This window comes from Mytilus californianus, unplaced genomic scaffold (assembly GCF_021869535.1).
Source record: "Mytilus californianus isolate M0D057914Y unplaced genomic scaffold, xbMytCali1.0.p SCAF_14, whole genome shotgun sequence".
NCBI classification, from domain to species: domain Eukaryota; kingdom Metazoa; phylum Mollusca; class Bivalvia; order Mytilida; family Mytilidae; genus Mytilus; species Mytilus californianus.
Window position 1 is genome coordinate 15452081 of NW_026262626.1, and position 23740 is coordinate 15475820.

Below are 23740 nucleotides of genomic sequence, written 5' to 3' on the forward strand. Positions count from 1 at the left end.
GGTCAAAAAAAGTTTTCGCCTCGCTCCGCTCGGCGACAGATTCTATACTACGCCCCCTTTCCAAAATCCTGGATGTATTTTGTCATAAAAAAACAGGTTTGATACCATGCGATATATTTAGATAAGTTACATGAAATGCCTTTATCAAAAACAGTACAACAGCTCTATTTATGAGTGTAATTGTTCAGTTTTTGTATTTGCTTACGTTTATTTTTAATGTAACGGGCCGAATGAGGTCCCTCGTGGTGGTGTCCAAGTAATCGCATAATCAAAAATTTCCTGCCAATATAATCACAAAATCACAAATTTCCTGCCAATATAATCACATAATCATTAGCTATTTTGTTAAACAAGATAATCAAATAATCAAAAATTCAGTCCTTGATTATCAAATAATCATGAAATATTTTGTCTGGTAATCAAATAATCACTATATAAAAACGGCCAAGTGATCACATAATTAAAAACCCCAATGAGGAGGCTCCCAAATGTAACGCTACGTGTTCCTGTTCTTGGATAACTTGTGTATCACGTCACCAGTAAACGATGCTTTTGTATAGAATGCGGAACACATGTTCCAACGGGAGCTTCTCTCCAAGAGTTGAACCTCCAACAAGTTAGCAGTTTTAACTCAAACTGTAATTTGCTCATGTGCTGCACCAAGTAAGAGTGCAAGGTGACAATATCTAATAAACTTGATAATTAACAAAGTATTTGCATGCAATGCAACAGACAGATTTCCCTGCACCAAGTATGCAGAGTATCAGAATGCAGTGTCCCAGGTACCTTGCACCGAGCGCTAGAAGAAATGTTTTATTAAATGCAAGTAATGCACCTTGATGTATTACTTGATTTGCATATTTTATTTTATGTCATATATTTTATGAACCACTGTATTTGTTTATATTTATATGTTTCATAACGAGTGAGAATGCCCCGGGATATCGCTTGATATCAACTTGAGTTATATAATTTCAATATAATAATAAATGAGTCTTCGGCGAGTTTATTATTACTATTTAAATTAAATATCGAAAGATGATATCAAGCGACATCAAATTCTCAAAAGTTGTGAAACATATTTCTCTTACCACTGTGTCTAAACTACCCCGGCAAAAAATGTTTGGACTCGATGGTATCTAATATCCGGCACGGTGACGGAACATCAATAGACAGAGAAAGGTAGGTTTCTGTTTATTTATTTGTTATTTTTATGATATCGAAGAATATATATACATATATAACTATTTTCTATTGTGAGATGTAATATTTTCTACAACCGTTCTACATTAACGGAGAAATAAGTAAAAATGCACGTCAAAATGACGAATTAAGTGAACCTTGCCTCGAATTTGTTTAATATCTCGTTAAATTGTTCACATTGTACGGAAAGAAAAATATTGACATAGAGATTGCAATACTAGCCACTTTGAGCACCTCAATACTTGTATTTCTGTGTATGGAACAAAAGAAAGGGGTCATGTCAAAATGGAAGGAGCCGGTTTTGTCAATGTTGTTTACTACAAAATCACCCGGTTTTGTCAATGTATATGACCCGGTTTTGTTTTGTTTTGAAACCACAAATTTATGAAAAGCAACGTTAACACGGATCTAAACATTGTCCATCGAAAGAATTTCAACATATATGTTATTGTAAAACAACTTCACTTGCGTTTTTTCAACAAAAATAAATACTACATTTTATTTATTCAAGAGTGTACGCACTGACATGAAGCGACTGCTTGAATGCTCGTAATTGAATCTATTTTGAAGATCTGTAAGATAAATAATTTAATAAAAGTATCACATAAACTTAACATTGTTCATGGAACCATAAAAAAGTCAAGGTCTAATGAAACCTGCCAGACGGACATGAACACATTACAATCATTAAAACCAACAACAACAAAATAAAAACTTAACATTTACCAGTTAAGAAAATAAGTTCAAGGTCACATAAATAGTCATGTGGCTATATGAGCAAATATAGTTGACCTATTACTTATGGTATTAGAGATACGGATTTGTGTTACATATTTATCATGGATATCAACCATTATCAGTGTGACATTCACAGCTATTCATTTTGTTAGGAAATCGCTGAACTATGAAAATGAGGTCAAGGGCAATGGACATATGACAGATAGAAACATCGTAAGATAAAAGATATGTGTGCGAGGTATGTTGCAGTCAGGCCTTCTAACTTCTGACATATGAAGCTCCATACAAATAGTTCAAGCCGCCACGAATTTGCATCCTTTGGTCTCGCATTTCGACAATTTTGAAATATCAATGTGAATTTTTAGAATACTACTCACATGCATCCAATTTCGCGGGTGTCCCTGTTTTTTATTTCTTATAAAATTCTAAGTTGGTATACGATTAAGTTATATAACATTAGTGACGAATCCAGGCGGCGTATAGGTCGCACGCCCCCATCCCCACCTTTGATGGCCCCAAAAAATTAAATCATGTTTTTTACGACTTTTTTTTAGCTTAAAATCGTCCAAAAAATTGTTCACCTCACTACGTTCGGCGGTATGTAAATTAATCTCATCATAGATACCAGGATAAAATTTTACATTTGCGCCAGACGCGCGTTTCGTCTGCAAAAGACTCATCAGTGACGCTCGAATAAAAAAATGTTAAAAAAGCCAAATAAAATTCGAAGTTGAACAGCATTGAGGACCAAAATTCCTAAAAGTTTTGCCAAATACGACTAAGGTCATCTATTCCTGAGGTAGAAAAGCCTTAGTTTTTCAAATATTCAGAGTTTTATAAACAGTTAATTTATAATTATGACCATATCAATGATAATTCATGTCAACACAGAAGTGCTGACTACTGGGCTGGTGATACCCTCGGGGAATAAAAACTTCACCAGCAGTGGCATCGACCCAGTGGTTGTAAATAAACTCATCATAGATACCAGGATAAAATTTTATATTTGCGCCAGACGCGCGTTTCGTTTGCAAAAGACTCATCAGTGACGCTCGAATCAAAAAATGTTAAAAAAGCCAAATAAAATTCGAAGTTGTTTGAATTACGCCAACTTTGAAAAAACCTAAATCCATCCCTATATATTGTTGATAATATATTGACCAATGTCAATGTAAATTGATAATCATAACACAATGAAGAGATAACAGAACTGTTTATTTATAGAACTATGAATAAAATAACCATTATTGCATTTTCTTGATGGCCTGAGCATTTGCTGAGACTATTGTACAAATTTACACTTAGTATTATCCTTTTCTCCCCATAAACATTCATTTTCTATGGCGATTCTGCATGCATATAGGTGTACTACCACCATTGATTTCCCCTATTAGTCGTTGATAAATTTGCACTTTTAAAAAAATTTTGCAGAATTTATCTTTTTTTCAAATTAAGAAATACGTACTTGGCATGAGTAAAGTTTATCTTGTCCAGTACTGTAGAAAAGATTTCACATAACATTTCATTGCATACAAGAAAATAACAATCACTGGAAGTTAACCAATCAAATTTTCAACTCTTTTTTTATCTGTGTACAAGCTTTTGTAACCATGTAACCTCAAGTTTCTAAATTCTAAATTCAAGGGGAATATTTTTTTCGACCTATTTTCGTATGCCATCGGATGTACTATGATTTGGTGGTATTACACCTATACATTTGTCTTCTTATCATGTCTTATAATTAACACTTAGCCTGAAGAAGATTTATTTTAAACGATTATAGGAAAGAGGGGCGAAAGATAACAGAGGGACATTCAAGGTTACACCCCTTGGTAGATTGGTTTACTTATAAAGATAACCATCATGTTGTGCTCGAAAATCACATATCAAATGTGCGTGTTTCAATTTTTAACACCGTAAACTCTAATTTCAAGTTTGATTACTTAAATTTACATATTTCATAGAAAAAAGGTAAAGAGAACTTAAATCTCAATTTGCGTTATAACCTTCATTTCTATTTCTCAGTTAAAGCAGAGACATATAATACAATGTATTATATGTCTCTGGTTAAAGTATTTTTTTAAATGCAAAGCAAAATTATAATTATTTTTGTTCCAATAAAGTAGGAATTCAAGTGTTTACAGATTCAAAAAAATAATAAGTTGTCCTCTGAAAGAAATCGTTTTCCAACGAGCCACCAGACTCCTTTTAAACGCCGAAGTTCAATTATGTTATGCGATTATGCATTTTTTTTTTCTTTGACAAAACCGGGTTCTGCCTTGTGAAATTTAGGATAAAACCGGGTTGTACACATTGACAAAACCGGCTCCTTCCATTTTGACGTGACCCATTTCTTTCGTTCCATACACAGAAATACAAGTATCGAGGTGCTCAAAGTGGCTTGTTTTGCAATCTCCATGGCAATATCTTTCTTTTCGTACCTTTCTTTCCGTACAATGTGAACAATTTAACGAGATATTAAACAAATTCGAGGCAAGGTTCACTCAATTCGTCATTTTACTTATTTCTCCGTTAATCTAGAACGGTTGTAGAAAATATTACATCTCACAATAGAAAATAGTTATATATGTATATATATTCTTCGGTATCATAAAAATAACAAATAAATAAACAGAAAACTACCTTTTCTCTGTCTATTGATGTTCCGTCACCGTGCCGGATATTAGATACCATCGAGTCCAAACGTTTGTTTCTTAGTGTGGATAGTAAAATTTAACCCGAATAATGTCAGTCGTTATATTCCGCCGATCTCCGTCTAATCTCCGATTGCTACATTAACCCTCGATAGGCTATAGGCCGCTAGAGGGCGCAGAATTATTCGAGTTAAGTAAAATGGGGATTTGTCTCAGAGTTGGTAAAATCACTCGAAACTAGGTGAGACATGCGCAGTAGTGATACACTGGCTCTTTAATGGGGAAAAGAAAATCATAGCTGAAATTGCTGAAAATAGCGGATACATAGATACATAGCTAAAAACGTTGATGATAATGACGACCCTGATTTCAACGTATCAATGAAAAGAGGATATGGTGGAGTAGCCATAATCTGGAAAAAAGAAATTAATGAAAATATAACGGAACTGATAGACGGTGGAAATAGAATACAAGCCATACATATTCAACAAGGAGACAAATCAATATGTCTTATAAATGTATATATGCCATCAGATAACAAAAATGCAGATATCGAATACAAAGACACTTTTGCTCAAATTGATGAAATGATAGAGAAATATAAAGATACACACGAAATTATAGTATGTGGAGACATGAACGGGTCACTCCATAGAAGCTCTACACCTTATGATAAAATTCTACAAACTTTCTGCAAGGAAAAATGTATAGGAAATACTGAGAAATGCCCATTAAAAGAAACATTTTATCACCAGAATGGTAAATCGAAAGGACAAATTGATTACTTCCTCTTCAAAAGTAACTCTGAAATAATAAATAAAATCAGACAAATTGATGTCCTTGATACTGACCCAGAGAATACCTCGGACCATGTACCTGTTATTCTGACACTGAATAGCCAACTGAAAAAAGTAAGGGAAAAAGCAACAACTATCATAGCAAAACCTAAATGGACTGACTGTGACCATCAAATTTATAAGGAAATCATCAATAAAGATCTACCAAACCTCATGCAAAAATCAAAAGGAATCATTGAGCAAGATATAAGAAATCTAGAAAAATTGCTACATAAAGCGGCAATCCCAAAGTATAGAAGAAAAATCAAAATCAAAGGGAAAGGCGATATGGAATGAACAAATAGAAAAGGCATCAAAGCTATCAAAAATGCATATAAAGTATGGAGGCAACATGGGGCACCTCAAGAAAGAAGTAACGAGCTCAAAATCAAAATGACAGCTGCAAAAAGAATACTTCGAAAAGTACAAAGACAAGCTTATGCCTCTTAGAGAGAATCAACAGCGGAAAAAAATTATGAAAGCTTCAAATGCAGACACAAAACTTATTTACAAGCTTATTAACATGCAAAGAAAAACACCACTTACTAACACCAAGATACTGAAACTGAATGAAAAGACTGCAGAAGATGGAAGCATAATGAACATTTGGCAAGAACATTTCCAACAACTAGCTACGCCAACATAAGAGGAAAATTTTGACACTGAAAAGCTAGAGCTTGTAGAAATACAAAACAATATAATAGAATCCATAGAAAGGGAAAAAGGTCAAGGCATTGATCACGTCAATGTAAAGGAGGTTAATAAAGCTATAGAAAAACTTAAAGCAGGAACAGCACCGGATGAGGATGGAATTTCGGCAGAACACTACAAATATGGGATGGATGAGTTAACTCCCTTTATAGTACATTTGCTAAATTTAATTTTAACATATCTGGATGTACAAATCTTCCTAAAGACAGGGATTCTAACACCAATCCTAAAGAAAGAAAAAGACAAAACATTACCATCTAGCTAGAGGAATAACTGTGACTAAAACCTTTGCAAAAATATTACAAAGTATACTGAAGGATAGAGCTGACTCTGTATTTAATAACATACAAAACTCCTTGCAAAGAGGCTTTACAGAAGGAGTGTCATCACTATGCGCAGCTTTCCCCACATCAGAAGCAATCGAAGAAAGTAAGAAATTAAAGATACTGATGATTTTAATAATTCTTGATGCAGATAAAGCATTTCACAAACTCAACCATGAAATACTATTCAACAAGCTGTACCATTATGGAATAAAAGGAAAACTCTGGATACTACTGAGAAACTTGTATAAAGGCATGAGCATTAAGGTTAAATGGGAAGGTCAATGTACAGAAGATGTAATGGTGTTACAAGGAATTCAACAAGGTGCAAAACTATCTACGACGCTATATAAATGCTACAACAACGTCATACTGGATAGCATTTTTAAAAGTGGTATTGGAGCATGTATTGGTGATATATAAGTCCCTGCACCCACACGTGCCGATGACATTGCTGTCCTGGCAAATAGTACTGCAGACGCACAAGGAATATTAGACATAGTACAGCACCATACAAGCAGAGATCTAGTTAAAATCAATCCAACTAAATCTGAAGCTGTTTTATACAATGCAAAAGGCTCAAACATATCAACACTGCAATTCGAAGACGATGACATCAATATAACCAATGAAACCAAACATCTAGGTATGAAAAGAAACGAGCAAAACCGGGCAAATATCTCAGAAAGAATAAGAACCGGCAGGGCAACAATATACAGCCTTCTCGGAGCCGGTTTACATGTCAGAAGGGGATTCTCACCCATGGTCGCATACAAGCTATGGAGAACATATGCAGTACCAAGAAGCAACTACGGACTTGAGGTGATGAACTTACTTGCAAAAGAAAAGGATATGCTAGAACTGGCAGAGAGAAAAATCCTCCGACAAATTCAAGGGCTTCCAAATAATACAGCAAATATGGCTGTCTATACCCTGGTAGGAGCAGAACCTATTGCCATCACATTAGACATAATTAAATGTTTCCTTATGTTTTAAGGTGTATATAGTTGCTACAATTATACCCTATGGGTAGTGCTCCACAATTAATGGAGGAATATACAAGAAACTGAACTGAACTGAGTGATAGATATGTAGTATAAATATAGAAAATTGAATATTTTAATAAAAAAAAAAAATATCTGTATCATATACCCATGCGCCTGTGGTTTGAGGCAGAAAAACTTTGAAAAGAACATATGTATGTGCCTGTTTCAAGTCAGGAGCCTGTAATACAGTGGTTGTCAATTGTTCCTGTATATCATATGTGTTTTTCATTTATTGTTTTGTAAATTAAAGAATCTTAAGCTTTGTGAACAGGCTCACATATCCCACACCCCCACATTGACACTGAGCAAACAAAATCTCACGAGATGCCTAAGTGTCAAAGACTCATAACTCCTACAAAAGTCAATTGATAAAAATTTCTTGTCGATATGCACATTTACATATTATGTCCTTGTTATCTACAAAATTTCATGAGATTCTGTGGTGTGGTTTCAGAGGAGTTGCGATGACAAGAACAGGACTAACAGACTGTAGTATATTGAGGCCAATAAGTTCAAAGGGGCATAACTCCTAGAAAAAAAAGGAATCATAATTTCCTGTCGATATGCACGTCTACATAGTATGACCTTATTATCTACAAAGTTTCATGAAATTCTGTAGTGTGGTTTCAGAGGAGTTGCGATGACAAGAACAGGACCAACGGACTGTAGTATATTGAGGCCAATAAGTTCAAAGGGGCATAACTCCTAGAAAAAAAATTGAATCATAATGTCCTGTCGATATACACATCTACATAGTATGTCCTTATTATCTACAAAGTTTCATGAAATTCTGTTGTGTACTTTCAGGGGAGTTGCGATGACAAACTGTTGCAGTAGTACATTGAGGCCAATAAGTGCAAAGGGGCATAACTCCTAGAAAAAAATTGAATCATAATTTTCTGTCGATATGCACGTCTACATAGTATGTCCTTATTATTTACAAAGTTTCATGAAATTCTGTAGTGTGGTTTCAGAGGAGTTGCGATGACAAGAACATGACTGACGGACTGTAGTATATTGAGGCCAATAAGTTCAAAGGGGCATTACTCCTAGAAAAATTAAGTAGAGAACAGAAACTAAAAATTCAGCAATTTTTCTATTTGTAAACACGCATAACTATAGAACGGTTGTGTACAAGTTTTATCACATTTGGTTTAGACAAACTAAAGTTAGAGAACGGAATCGAATAATTCAGCAATTTTTATGATTATAAAGGGACATAACTCAAGAATTGTATAAGTGTTGCCACCAAATTTCGTACTTAATCTGTATTATGTAGTAATAAGCATTGTGTATAAGTTTCATAACATTTGGTTGAGGCAAACTAAAGTTAGAAAACAGAAAGGTAACAAAAAAATTGTACTTGATCTTAGTTTTGTGGTAATGAATATTGTGTAAAGGTTTCATAATGTTTGGTTGGGGCAAACTTAAGTTACAGAATGGAAACTAAAAATTTTGCAATCTTTGGATGTATAAAGGGGCATAACTCAATAATGGTTAAAGTGACACTACCCAAATTCAACTTGATCTGTGTTTTATCAGTGGAAGTCAAAATTAAACATTGCATCGTATAAAGCATTGATTGTAGTTGATTCAACTATAATCATGGAAAAAGAAAGATAACTCCAATTTTAAAAATAACTTGATATTTAGAAGAAAATAAAAAATTAGCAATTTTTCCATTTCTAAAGGGGCATAACTCTAGAACGGTTTAAGTGACGCCACTAAAATTCAAACTTGATCTGTGTTTTGTGATGATAAGCATTGTGTATAAGTTTCATAACATTTGGTTGAGGCAAACTAAAGTTAGAAAACGGAAACGAAAAATTCAGCAATTTTTCCATTTGTAAAGGGACATAACTCTAGAACGGTAAAAGTGACGCCACCAAAATTCAAACATAATCTGTGTTTTGTGGTTATAAGCATTGTGTATAAGTTTCATAACATTTGGTTGAGACAAACTAAAGTTAGAGAACAGAAACCAATTTTGGGACGTACAGACGGACAAGGGTAAAACTTAATGCCCCCTCCGCTATGGCGGGGGCATAAAAAGTCAATCATAATTTCCTGTCGATATGCAAGTCTACATAGTATGTCCTTATTATCTACAAAGATTCATGAAATTCTGTAGTGTGGTTTCAGAGGAGTTGCGATGACAAACTGTTGCAGTAGTATATTGAGGCTAAAAAGTGCAAAGGGGCATAACTCCTAGAAAAAGAATTGAATCATAATTTCCTGTCGATATGCAAATCTACATATATCTATCCTTATTATCTATAAAATTTCATGAAATTCTGTTGTGTTGTTTCAGAGGAGTTGTGATGACAAAAACAGGACTGACAGACTGACAGATGGACGGACAGACAGACAGGTCAAAAACATTATACCTGACGCAATAAATTGTGTGGGGTATAATAAATCATCAGTTAGTTTTCTCCTTTGATTAGTTTAACATTTGTCTTTTGGGAGCCTTTTGTAACTAGTGGTGTGGGTTTTGCTCATTGTTGAAGGCCGTCTGGTGACCTACAGTTGCGAACTACTAGGTCATTTGGTCTCTGATGGAAAGTTGTCTCATTGGCAACACAAGAGTGGACACACTGAAATGTCTCGCCTGTTTTAGTGTTCATAATTGAATTTATGTTGAAAGTAAAAAAAATAAGTTTATATAAGCTTTACATTAAATTAACATTTTAATGATGAATGAACATGAAGTCAAGGTGAGATAAACCCTATCAGACAAACATGTAGGCCGTACAATCATGCCATACACCAAATATAGTTGACCTATTGCTTATAGTATTAGAAAAAGACCAAAACACAAAAACTTAACATTGACCAATGAACCATGAAAATGAGGTCAAGGACAAATGACACCTGCCAGTCAGACATGTACACCTTACAATCATTCCATACACCAAATTTAGTTGATCTATTGCTTATAGTATTAGAAAAACAGACCAAAACACAAAAACTTAACATTGACCAATGAACCATGAAAATAGGTCAAGGACAAATGACACCTGCCAGACAGACATGTACACCTTACAATCATTCCATACACCAAATATAGTTGACCAATGGCTTATAGTATTAGAAAAACAGACCAAAACACAAAAACTTAACATTGACCAATGAACCGTGAAAATGAGGTCAAGGTCAGATGAAACCTGCCAGACTGACATGTATCCCTTATAATCATTCCATACACCACATATAGCTGACCTACTGCTTGTAGTATCTGAGAAACGGACCTAATCGCATAACTTTAACCTTGATCACTGATCCATGAAATGAGGCTGAGGTCAGGTGAACCCTGTCTGATGGACATGTAGACATTGCAAGGAACCCATATACCAAATATTGTTATCCTATTACTCATAATAAGTGAGAAATTTACATAACAAAAAAACTAAACTTTTTTTTCAAGCAGTCGCTGAACCATGAAAAAAAGGTCAAGGACATTGGACATATGACAGACGGAAAGTTCGTAACATAAGGTATCTGCATACAAAGTATGAAGCATCCAGGTCTTCTACCTTCTGAAATATAAAGCTTTATACAAATAGTTTACGCCGCCGTCGCCGCCGGATAGTAATACCTATGTCTCACTTTCTGCGACTTTCGTCGAAGGCGAGACAAAAACCACATCTTATTTATATAAAAAATGAATTCGAAATTTACATGTGTTTACATTCTTCGGGAGGGTAGAATAATGGAGAATTAGTTTACATATCTATAGTCTATTCAAATAGTTCAGGAAAGGAGTTATCAGGAAGCAATATTCTGAAATGGGTAACTCAGAAAATGACCAATAAATTAGTTTTATTGCACAATAGACAAATACATATTACAGTTACAAATAAATGATTTGAGACATAATGAAATACACTTTTTTGTATGTAGTAATTTCAGAACAGAGTCTTAGCCAAAATGAAATCATTGTTTTTTAATCGCCAAAATCACAAAAGAATATTAGGAAGTCATATTGAAAAATGTCAAAATTTATAAAACGTACCTTTTTGATCTGACATTAAAAATACTATATTGTAAAAAAATGTCAGGGAATTGATCAATAAAATTCAGAATAGAAATGGGGAATGTGTAAAAGAGACAACAAACCTACCAAAGAGCAGAAAACAACTGAAGGCCACCAATGGGTCTTCAACACAGCGAGAAAATCCACAAGACAGTTGTTGTTTTGCCATTTAATTAATAATAATCTAGTCCTCAGTAGCATTAACTTTGAACTTAGTTAGAAAATCATAATGGTTAGAATGAATAGGATATCTAGGTATTAATTACTTTTCCTAGAAGACTGTGGAATATTTTAATAACCAAAGCCTGGTAAAGATATAGAGGACATATTCTAGAAGAACAACCAATAGTGTACAAATCAACCTCTTTGAAAGGTGTACAAAATTAATCCAGTATAATAACCAGTCATTTGGGACTAGCAAATATACAAATCAACCTCTTTGAAGGGTGTTCAAAATTATTCCAGTATAATAACCAGTCATTTGGGACTAGCATGGGTAGACTTGAAATCAAATGGTTCCAGTCTATCATCAGGGGGAAGTAACTGATTTAAACTTTCCATTTTAGGAATGATATTGTCCATGGAACTTTTGATTTTATTTAAAGTAGTAACTGTTTCTGAAACTCGTTGGAACTGTTCAGCATATTTATGATATTTCTTCTGTTTATCTTGCATTAAGTTGTGAAGCATTTGCATTGCACAGTCGATCTGAAAAAGAAATAAATTCTATAACTCAATGAAACAATGATTATCCTAACAGATTGAAAAAATATGTTATTGAAAAAAAAACATAATAGCACTTTTATCTGTTTTGAGAGGAAAATTAAAAGTAACCAGGAGCCTGTATTGTTCATTTTCGTATCTATCATGTCTTTGCGCAATATATTCTATGGACAAATGTTTCAGTCAGTTTTCAAGAGGAGTGATGTGCTTACGAAGTTGCAAATTTCAGAAAGTGTTGCATACAAATATTGAGTGATAATAAAATAAATGTGGAATGTGTCCATGGGACACAGATGATGCCCCCGCTTGCATATCATATAAAATTATAAACGGACATAACTGAAGAATTGTAAAAGTAACCCTACCCAAATTTGAACTTGATCTGAGTTTTGTGGTAATAAGTATTGTGTATAAGTATAATATTTGGTTGAGGCAAACATAAGTTAGAGAACGGAAACGAAAATTTCTGCAATTTTTCCATTTGTAAAAGGGCATAACTCTAGAACAGTTAAAGTGGCACCACCATAATTCAAACTTGATCTGTATTTTGTGGTAATAAGCATTGTGTATAAGTTTCAAAGCCTTTGGTTGAGGCAAACTAAAGTTAGAGAACGGAAACGAAAAATTCAGCAACTTTTCCCTTTGTAAAGGAGCATAACTCTAGAACGGTTGAAGTGACACCACCAAAATTCAAACTTGATCTGTGTTTTGTGGTAATAAGTATTGTGTATAAGTTTCATAAAATTTGGTAGAGGCAAACATAAGTTAAAGAACGGAAATGAAAATTTCAGCAATTTTTCCATTTGTAAAGGGGCATAACTCTAGAACAGTAAAAGTGACACCACCATAATTCAAACTTGATCTGTATTTTGTGGTAATAAGCATTGCGTATAAGTTTCATAGCATTTGGTTGAGGCAAACTAAAGTTAGAGAACGGAAACGAAAAATTCAGCAACTTTTCCCTTTGTAAAGGAGCATAACTCTAGAACAGTTAAAGTGACACCACCAAAATTCAAACTTGATCTGTGTTTTGTGGTAATAAGTATTGTGTATAAGTTTCATAAAATTTGGTAGAGGCAAACATAAGTTAAAGAACGGAAATGAAAATTTCAGCAATTTTTCCATTTGTAAAGGGGCATAACTCTAGAACAGTAAAAGTGACACACCATAATTCAAACTTGATCTGTATTTTGTGGTAATAAGCATTGCGTATAAGTTTCATAGCATTTGGTTGAGGCAAACTAAAGTTATAGAGCGGAAACGAAAAATTCAGCAACTTTTCCCTTTGTAAAGGAGCATAACTCTAGAACGGTTAAAGTGACACCACCAAAATTCAGCCTTGATCTGTATTTTGTGGTAATAAGCATTGTGTATAAGTTTCATAGCATTTGGTTGAGGCAAACTAAAGTTAGAGAATGGAAACGAAAAAATTCAGCAATTTTTCCATTTGTAAAGGGGCATAACTCTAGAACGGTTAAAGTGATGCCACCAAAATTCACTCTTGCTCTGTGTTTTGTGGTAATAAGCATTGTGTATAAGTTTCATAACATTTGGTTGAGGCAAACTAATTTTGGAGAATGGAAACCTACTTTGAAACGTACGGACAGACGGACTTACGGACGTACGTACAGACGGACAAGGGTAAAACTTATTATTTCTTATGCAGCAAAAATACTGCAATCTGATTGGTTAATTACCCCGGTGTAAATAATACCCCACCCTTGTTCACCCCGGGATAGATAAAATTTTGCCAAAAAATAAAAAAATATAAAATTTTGCCAAAATAAAGAAAAAAAATAAAATGTAAAAAAAAAAAAAATAAATAAAATGTAAAAAAAAAAAAAAAAATTAAATTTGAGGACAAAAATTGAAAAAAAATTAAAAACCAATTGTTCACAGAACAGTTGAAGGTCTTTCCACCAGTAAAGATCTATTTTGATATTAAAATATTGAAAATCAGTCTTAAATGTCAGTTCCTATGGCTTTATGATGTATAAATATGAATTTAAAGCAAAGGTCAAAATCTAGAACGTCCTATTAACCTATGACCTTGACTTCAATTTCAAGGTCACAAACCAAGGACCTCAAATCAAAAGACCCTAGGTCTTTAATATGTTTGGTTAATGAGTTATACCACTTAACGATAATTCTAAATATAAGATGGGCGAAAACTCCCATTTATTGTCTACGCACCCTTTCAACCAAAATTTACAAGTTACGACATGTCGCAACTAACAATTTAGTAAAAATAAGATGTCGATATGTTATACGGTTTTTGAAAAGAAGTGAGAATAAGCCAAAATCAAAATTTAGAATATGACCTTGACCTTTGACCTTGACCTAATTTTCTTTTTTTTGGACCAAGGACCTCAAATCCAAAGACCCTAGGCCAATATCACTTATGGTTTACCAGTTAGAAACGCATATCACTTATATCAAATACATAAGGGGGAATAACTCTCATATGGAGTCTCGGGATAGCTTCGGTCAAAATAAAAATGAAGGTGTAACAAGCAATTTGGTAAAATAAATTTGTCGTAATCTTTTACGGTTGCAAAATTAGTGGCCACAAGAAAAACAGTGTTTGGGGAGATAACTCTTACAACGTAAGGTATTTGGTTACGCGGTTGTCAGTTTTAAAAGCGTATAAACTATACGATATCATATTCCAAATATCTAAGCGACATCTTATGAAACAACAAAACTACGAAAGTAGAAAAATTAGGCGGAAGAAGAAAAAAAAAATAATAATCAGAACAAAATCAAAGGTGGAAAGACCTAATTAAAACATGAAAAAAAGTATTTATTTTTTTTTTTTCTCAAAAATTCAAAAGAACACAAAAATTTTCTGAATTTCCCAAAAATAAAGATAAAAAGTATTTGACAATACGCAGCAGCATTGACATTAACAAAATGTTACACTGGAAATTTTTCATTACCATTTTTCAATTTTACATCCTGGTTTAAAAATGAGTAAAGGAATTGTTCATAAGAAATAAATTCGTTATCTTGGTGTAATCAGGGGTGTACGGAATTTTACACCGTTGTTGAAAATTCATACACCCATGCCTCAGGGTGTAAGAATTTTCAACGACAGTGTAAAATTCTGTACACCCCAGATTACACCAAGATAACTAATAATGCCCCCGCCGTAGCATAAAAAGTGAATTCTAATGTAATGTAAATTTATCCAAATTTAAAATCGAAGTGCTTGTAAGATTTAAAAGGTAAAGATTGCTTTCATTTTGCAATTTTGTGAATCTTTTAAATAAAACATTGAATTGTATTTTGCTAGGAAAATTAAAAATTTGAGTTGGAGTTATCTTCCTTTGTTCATGATTGTATATGAATCTGTTTTTATAACAGATTCATACACCATGCATTACTTATGTGAATTTTAATAAAAAAATGTTTTCTTGACAAGTATGGTCATTCAAATATACATCATATTGTAATTCAAATATCAAAGTATAACATATCATCAAAAAATTGCATAATATTGACTGGATAGGATCTAAATAACGATCACTTCACTGCACTATTTTGTTTGAACTATCAAAAGCAGCAATAAACCTTAGAAGATATAGATATCAAGTCAGTACTATAAGTTTTTGATTGCATTTGTTGCAATCTTTACCCAATAAAAATACAAGAAAATAAAACAAGAAAACACCACAACATGGATTGTCTGAATAGCATGCAACTGATTAGCAGAACGCATGGAATAATTATAACAAGGAGTTTTTTTTTTTAACCACCCATACTTTTAATAGAGAAAAATAACAAAAACCAAATATAAAAATTTGCTTCTGGCAAACAGAACTGTACAATATAAAAATAAGGAGATGTGGTATGATTACCAATGAGACAAGAATGTTTAAGAAGAAACTTTCCCCAATACTCCTGCTCATTTTACTGTAAATTCAGAAATTACTGTGTGCATTTATTTATTGAAAATCCTTGACAACTGGCAAAAATGCTAAATCTAATTTTTGTGATTTGCAAAAATTTTATAAGGAATTAAATCACTACAAAAATTATGAATGCAAGATTTATTATTGTGAACATGATACTGTGGCATTTTCCTATGTTTATCCATTGATAAAAAAACATCACAATAATTTCTGGATTTACAGTTATTAAAAATTGTGTAATACTTTGAGAGGAACCAAACAATATAAAAAAGTTAACAAGGATGCCAATTGATGCAAAAATCTTGTACATAGAAACCATTTACAAACTGAGCTAAAAGGAAAACAACTCTCTCACTCCAAATATGTGTTTGTTAGATTGTTCCGTATGTTGGTTGGAGTCAATTAGGTTCTACACAAATACAGTTTAAAAAGCACAAGTGCATACTGAGTAATCAGTGAAATATGGAGTTCAGGATACATAATGTGGTGAAAGTCCATCAAATTTTACTTAGTTTTGTTTTATTTTTAGAACATACATATCATTTTTTTAGGTCCTCCTGCAGAATAATGTGAATCTACTGCTGAAGTAAAAGACACAATTATTACACTTCTACTGTAAATGAATGTAGAAATAAAATCTGAAACTATACAAATCTCCAGTGAAGGGTTAAAAATTTTGTCCCAAGTTAGTCCTAAAAAGGCCTTTAGACACCGGAACAAACTGGGACAAGGATCTAAATACTGTAAATCAAGAAATTATTGACAGGTTTTTAATAAGTGTGAATACTGCGATTGAGTGAATATCACAATAATAACAATTTTCATTCTGATATCTGATACATTTATCTGTATGTAGATTTTTCTGAAATCGCAATAATTATTCTCACATTTTTGTCCATTTTTCATAAATCCCAATAATAAATGCATGCAATAATTTCTGAATTTACAGTATGCCTCTACCATCAACAACCATTTTACATTAGAACAGGTTACTTACCTCTTTAATCCTAACACACAAAGCATTCTGATCAAATGCTACTGCTTCTGACAAATGTTTTAAATGTTCCTGATATCGTAAACAAAGGTCTAGTAACTTCTGGTGGTCCATTTTATCTAGCAAATCTCCGTCTCTAGAACTTACTGGAATATTAAGTGAACCCCTCATTATTGGATAGAAAACTGGAATAGTGCTTAATTTTGTCAGTTCTGGATCAGGATCTTTGATGTACTGTGTACCATCTTTGACAACAATAATATCATGTTTCTGATTTTTTGGTTCTTTTTCTTCCTTAGGTTTGTTTTTGTTTGGTATTCGTGGTGACTGTCTAGGTGAATCTGTTGAGATAAAACAATTAAATATATACACTATATCTCGGAACACTGTATTCTAAATACTCACGCATTACAATGATAAAACAATTAAATATATACAAGATATCTCAGAACACTGTATTCTTAATACTCACGCATTACAATGATAAAACAATTAAATATATACAAGATATCTCTGAACACTGTATTCTAAATACTCACGCATTACAATGATAAAACAATTAAATATATACAAGATATCTCTGTCAACACTGTATTCTAAATACTCATGCATTAAAATGAACGGTGAACTGTTAACGATTTAAGATTTTAGGCCTTTTGTGAATTCATTCACATTTAAGTTTTTGATAGAAGTTAGATGTTCGTGGTTGGTGTTGTCAGTTGTACTGTCCAATACATTTGGTAATTACTGTTTATATCCTTTTTAAGGATTATAGTATATTTCCACTGCATGTCATTTTCATAGTTCTCGCACCAAATGTATAAAGTGCTATTTTTATTTTATGTGTTTAAGCCTATCATTGACATTTATTTTTGCAGTTTTGAAATATCATAATAATGTACAAAATCATAACAAAAGTTGTTCAACATCACAATTCTAAAGGATTTGAGAGTACTATGAAAATTGGGAAATTCAGTACACAAATGTCTATGTTTACTTTGAAAGCATTTGGTTATTAGTGTTTTTGGGTTGTTGTCTTTTACATATATACCAAATTTCCTCTTAATTATTATTGCAATGTTTTATTTCTGTCAACATTTTTAATAACAGGTAATGATGATAGTTATAGACAAGAGTGCACATGCTGAAATGTCTCATCTGCTATAAAACTAACCATGATTGATTTTGTGTTGATAGTCCTATGATAAAGTTTTACTCCAAGTATTGCAAGAACTTAACATTTTCAATGATCCATAAAAATGAGGTCAAGGTCAGATAAACCAAGCCAGACAGATAAAAACCTTACAATCATTCCATATACAAAATACATTGTATAGTTGACCTATTGCTTATAGTATCTTAAAAGAGGACTCAACTACTGAAACTTAACATTGACCTATGAACCATGAAAATGAGGTCAAGGACAAGTGATACCTGCCAGACAGACATGTACACCTTATCATTGCTTATGGCATTAGAAAAACAGACCAAAACACAAAAACTTAACGTTGACCAATAAACCATGAAAATGAGGTCACAGTCTGATGAAACCTGTCAGACTGTGCCAGACTGACATGTAAACCTTACGATCTGTGAATCATTCACTACACAAAATATTGTTGACCTACTGCTTACAGTACATGTATCTGAGAAACAAATATGATTTTCATATTACTCATAATAAGTTAAAAATTCACATTACAAAAAAATAAACTTTTTTTCAAGCAGTCACTGAACCATGAAAATGAGGTGAAGGACAACAGACATATAAGTGACAGAAACTTTGTAACATAAGGCATCTGTATACAATGTATGAAACCTCCAGGTCTTCCCCCCTCTGAAGTATAAAGCTTAATACAAATAGTTTACACTATCGCTTGTAATCCCTATGTTTCTCATTCTGCGACATTCTTTGCAGGCAGACAAAAAACTAATCCAGGAATTCAAATATCGAAAAAAATTTAACAAGTGACCCAAAAACACTGAAGTGACAGTGGAATGGCCGTATGAATATAAATATGACACACTAGTTCAGGAATGTGTGTACTGTATTAAACTATTAGAGAATAATACTGTGGTTGGGTCAGAAGTTGAATATTTTTCAATATCGTTTTTTTGGATTTGTTCGCTTTTTTAACATGGACTTTTAATGTAATTAACTTAGAGAATGCTATGAACTCTAAATATTGTTTTTGTAAGTGTTTTAACTTTTTGATGCAATGTTAATCAAGGGCCACACAAACTTCTCCTTAGTACTTCTTAGGAATTTGAGGGAGATAATCTTGCTCACTTTGTCAGGTGTGGTGAGCCCTGGGTATTGACAACACAATGTTACATTGTTAGATGTATGACATCAGAGGAGTGAAATTACAGGATTTATTTCATATGTTTAACCAGACCATATTTGTATGTGCCTGTCCCAAGAGTGGAGCCTGTAATTCAGTGGTTGTCATTTGTTGATGTACATTATATTTTGTTTTTTGTTTTTTTTGTACATAAATAAAGCTGTCAGTTTTCTCGTTTGAATTGATTTACATTTGTCATTTCCAGACCTTTTATCATATTTATAGCTTGCTATGCAGTATGGGTTTTACTCATTGTTGAAGTGACCTATAGTTGCTAACTTCTACATCATTTGGTCCTTGATGGAGGGTTGTCTCATTGGCAATCATACGACATCTTCTTATTTTTTATGTATTTTCTTTTATTTGACTTGGAAACCACTGTATTTCATTACAACAAATGTTATAAATACATCATGTACTAACCTCCATCTATAGGTTTACTGATAGAAAATGATGTGTACGGTATTTCTTCATCTCTTTGTGACTTCAGGTTACTACCTGGGGCTCCTGCTGGAAGCTGAGTACTTTGGTCAGATCCCATATTATATTATACTACAGAATCTGAAAACAAGAAAAAAATCCATTAAGTTGTAGAACTGTATTCATTTTTTTTTACACATAACCCTACCTGTTTTCAGATCGTTCATTTTTTGGTTTAAGCCTGTGATTGAGTGAAACAAAAAAGTCCCTTAAAGGCAAAAAGAGAGTTTAATAAAACAGTGCATCTTTTTTTCTATAGATCATTGAAATATAGCCATTTTGTGCTGATGTGACATTAAGCAGCAATCAATCATTCTCTTTGTCTTACCAAAACGGAATGAAAATCAGATTGAGCAGATAAGTTTGGTGTCAAACATTGTTACATCCAGCATTTATCAAAACTCATCAATTGCATCACCATTTACTACAATTTTAATCTCATCCTTATAAATTTACATTGTTGTTCTCATTGATGAAAAAATTAATCTCATTTAAATTAACGTATAACTTACATAAGAACGGTTCATCATACATGTCATAAAGTCTTACATTTTAGTAGACAAATTTTACATATTTTCATGAAATACTTAGATAATCATGATAATCATGATAATGGAATGTTTCAAGTTGTTATATTTTGATAAATTTCTTAAATTATCAGATTATTTAAAAATCTATCATACGTTTATTTTTAATGATTCATTTAAGAGATTTTAGTATGGCACATTTTTGTATCGTTTGTTAAAACAGGTGCAGATCTAGGACTTGTGAAAAGGGGGATTTATCATATATGCTGCATAAGGGGAAGCCCCCACCCACTAAATAAAAGCAAGGATTTGTATAGTAAGATCTTTTAAAAGTTTGAAAATTAAATTGTTGAGGGTATTATGAAAGTGTTTATGATACGAATTATACTATAAATATGAATGAGACCAAGGAATTGTATATTTAAAAGGAATGGAAACGCGGCTCCAGATCAATCGGGACTCCAGCGGAGCTATAATCCATGTTTGACTCGGTCGGAAGTATGATGAATAATATAAAGAATTATGACGGAGGTCCATTCCCCTGTCATATATGTCGGTCATCTAAATTCACTGAGTCGTCTTGCTTGAGAAGATATAAAGGAGAGAAAAAACCCAAGTCAAGTATAAACTACTATTCCATGTAAAAGCTAAGGCCTTAGGTATCCTTTTGATTACTTTTCGGACATACGTTTGCAATAAATTCTTATGAAAAGTCTTATTAAATAGACCTCTTTCTTGAAATTTGCGAGAGTTTCATCAAGATTACAAAGCAAAAATACAGTGTTCTGATTTTTTTCTAAAGGCTCGACAACCATGAAAGGCAAAACAAAATAGTTGATATCATTACGAAGCTGAAACTTTATTCTAGAACTTTGGCTTTTTTTTTATGTTTCTGGTAAAATTTCTAAATTTCTACGATTTTCCAAAACTTTAGTTTGGAATTTCATTATTCTGTTAAAACGTGTCTTGGCAGCATAATAAGATTGTTTTTCAAATGTTGAAAAGTAGAAAGAACAAAGTGACAACATGAGATATCATTTTAAAGAAGAAACATTTTCCTACAATTTGGTCTAAATTACGAATGCTAAATGTTATTGGTATACATGGTACATTGTAAATGATTTTATTTCGAAACATACTGAAAATTTTAAGTTGTGCTTCAAAAAAATACACCAACAAACTATATTCTGGTAAGGGTTAAATAACTCCCTGAAATAGACATGGAAATGAAATACAATTCAAAAGCTTAATCTTTTTTTTATAACATGGTGTTGGTTTTATGAAAATGATGCTAGAAACGAATTTTCTATGATTTTTCAAAATCCATTGTTTATAGTTTACATTGACGCCATTTTGTTCAGTCAAGTTCCAGACCGAACGATGTCTGAAAATACAGACAAAAAATGTATAGACTTCCAATTTGAAATCAACTGTGTCCTTTTATACACGATTTAATTCATTTATTTTTTTTCAAATACAACTTTATTTGATATTGCAGTTTGCCATAACTAAGCATTGTCGCAAATTACCATAAAACAGCATAACAGTTGTCACCTTTTTTTTCTCACAGAGCAGTATAGTCTAGAGGTCGCAAAATATGCATAAGTGTTAAAAATACCAACAAATATGTGGATGTTGGAAAGTTTTTACTGTTTCTAATTAAAAATTTAATTGCACTGAGGCATCATTTGGCATTAATTAACAGGTGTGCTCGGCGTGATTCGTTGTTGACATCTTAAATATATACGACAAAAATTAGTGTATCATGATACATGATAGATTACAAGTATACCTGCAAATTGGATATCCCATACCGGTGTTTATTATATATATAACACCTTTAATCTAAGTTCTTTTATCTAGATAAAATACTACATCTGTTCACGTACTTCTTCTTTATACTTTTCTACACCAGTCATATTAAAAAATTGAAAAGTTATTTTTTCACTTTTTGCATTACCTTTCTTTTTAAAAATTCGTATAATGTCGGTTCATCTAATTATTGCATACTTTCTAGTCCAAATAATTATGACGTCTTGGAAGGCTATTTTAAATTTTGCTTTGACGCCTTTCAAGACGTTATAATTATTTGGACTACATACTTTCATGAAATATCAAGACGAGGAACAAGAATAAAAACATTTTTCAGAAGTAACTTTGTATAAGGTTGTATTGTTATATTGTTGTATTTTTTTTTTTTTTTTTGTGTTATTTCATTTAAAGAGTTGTATATTTAAATATACAATTCCTTGCATTGTTTCATTTCATGATTAAATGACCAAGTTCAATAACTACTGCCAGATAAGTAATGAGCAAGTTAGAGCGACGGGATGTAATTAACGCACCGCCCGAGACAGAGATGCATCATAAAATTTTCTTTGAAGTCAGCAGCATTTCCATTCCTTTTTAATATACAATTCCTTGGTGAGACTGTGAGACAAGCTACTATAGTACTATAAATTGTACTACATGTATATAAATAACTATCATGGTCATAGTTTACGTGTAGTTTAGTTCCTTACATCCAGGTGAATTGGACTCTGGTTGTCTAATTAACAATCTTGTCACATCTCTTTATTTTCATATAAAAGAGAAAATTGCTTACATCTCCCTTCTAACTATTCAATAACCTACGGCTATCTATTCTATCATGGTAAAATCTAAAGAAAAAATTTAAAATGGATAAAATCCGAGAATATCTAATCACCTAATCAGATTGTATCTAATGAGTACATTTAAAAATATAATTAAATACCAACTTTTTAAGTAAAGGAAAGCACAGCATACCTTGCAAATGTTACAGCTCATAAAAATTATCGATACGGTTTTAATTGTAATTCTGAATTGCTCAGAAACAGAATTCTTAGGAGTTGATGTCTGTGTTTGTTTTTTAACCTATGCTTTGATTGGTCTCTTGGTTATTCCTTTTCATTGTTTTTAATGATTTTTGATGTTCAGTCAAATCCACATCTCCTTTTATCTATAAGAAAACAGAGATAGTTCGATATTTTCATCTTGCTTGCAGAGATCTATTTTGTGAGAACACATGATAAAAACTAGTCACAAGTTTCATGAAGATACTTGTCATCGTTGATGTGTTGGTCCAGCGAAATACTGCTATAACTTTGTTATAGTATCTTAGATCTAATCCATGCATTAATTAATACTTGTCAAAAGTGAAACGTGACAGGACAATAAAAACACGATTGA

The 23740-nt window shown here is 32.5% G+C and overlaps 1 protein-coding gene across 4 annotated transcripts; it reads right to left on the reverse strand.

Annotated features, from left to right (window-relative positions):
* Positions 1-11316: 11316 nt before the first annotated feature.
* LOC127724256 (BLOC-1-related complex subunit 5-like) lies at positions 11317-23421 on the reverse strand. Of its 4 annotated transcripts, none has more exons than XM_052231197.1 (4): positions 23318-23421; positions 19947-20084; positions 17182-17519; positions 11317-12255 (listed from the first exon to the last, which is right to left on the reverse strand). In XM_052231197.1, exons 2-4 carry the CDS (start codon positions 20062-20064, stop codon positions 12025-12027), a joined length of 687 nt encoding a protein of 228 aa, XP_052087157.1. In that variant the 5' UTR covers positions 20065-20084; positions 23318-23421; the 3' UTR covers positions 11317-12024. The 4 variants fall into 4 exon arrangements, with proteins under 4 accessions (XP_052087157.1, XP_052087156.1, XP_052087154.1 ...); XM_052231196.1 differs by lacking the exon at positions 23318-23421 and adding an exon at positions 23136-23192; XM_052231194.1 differs by lacking the exon at positions 23318-23421 and adding an exon at positions 23053-23178.
* Positions 23422-23740: the final 319 nt, after the last annotated feature.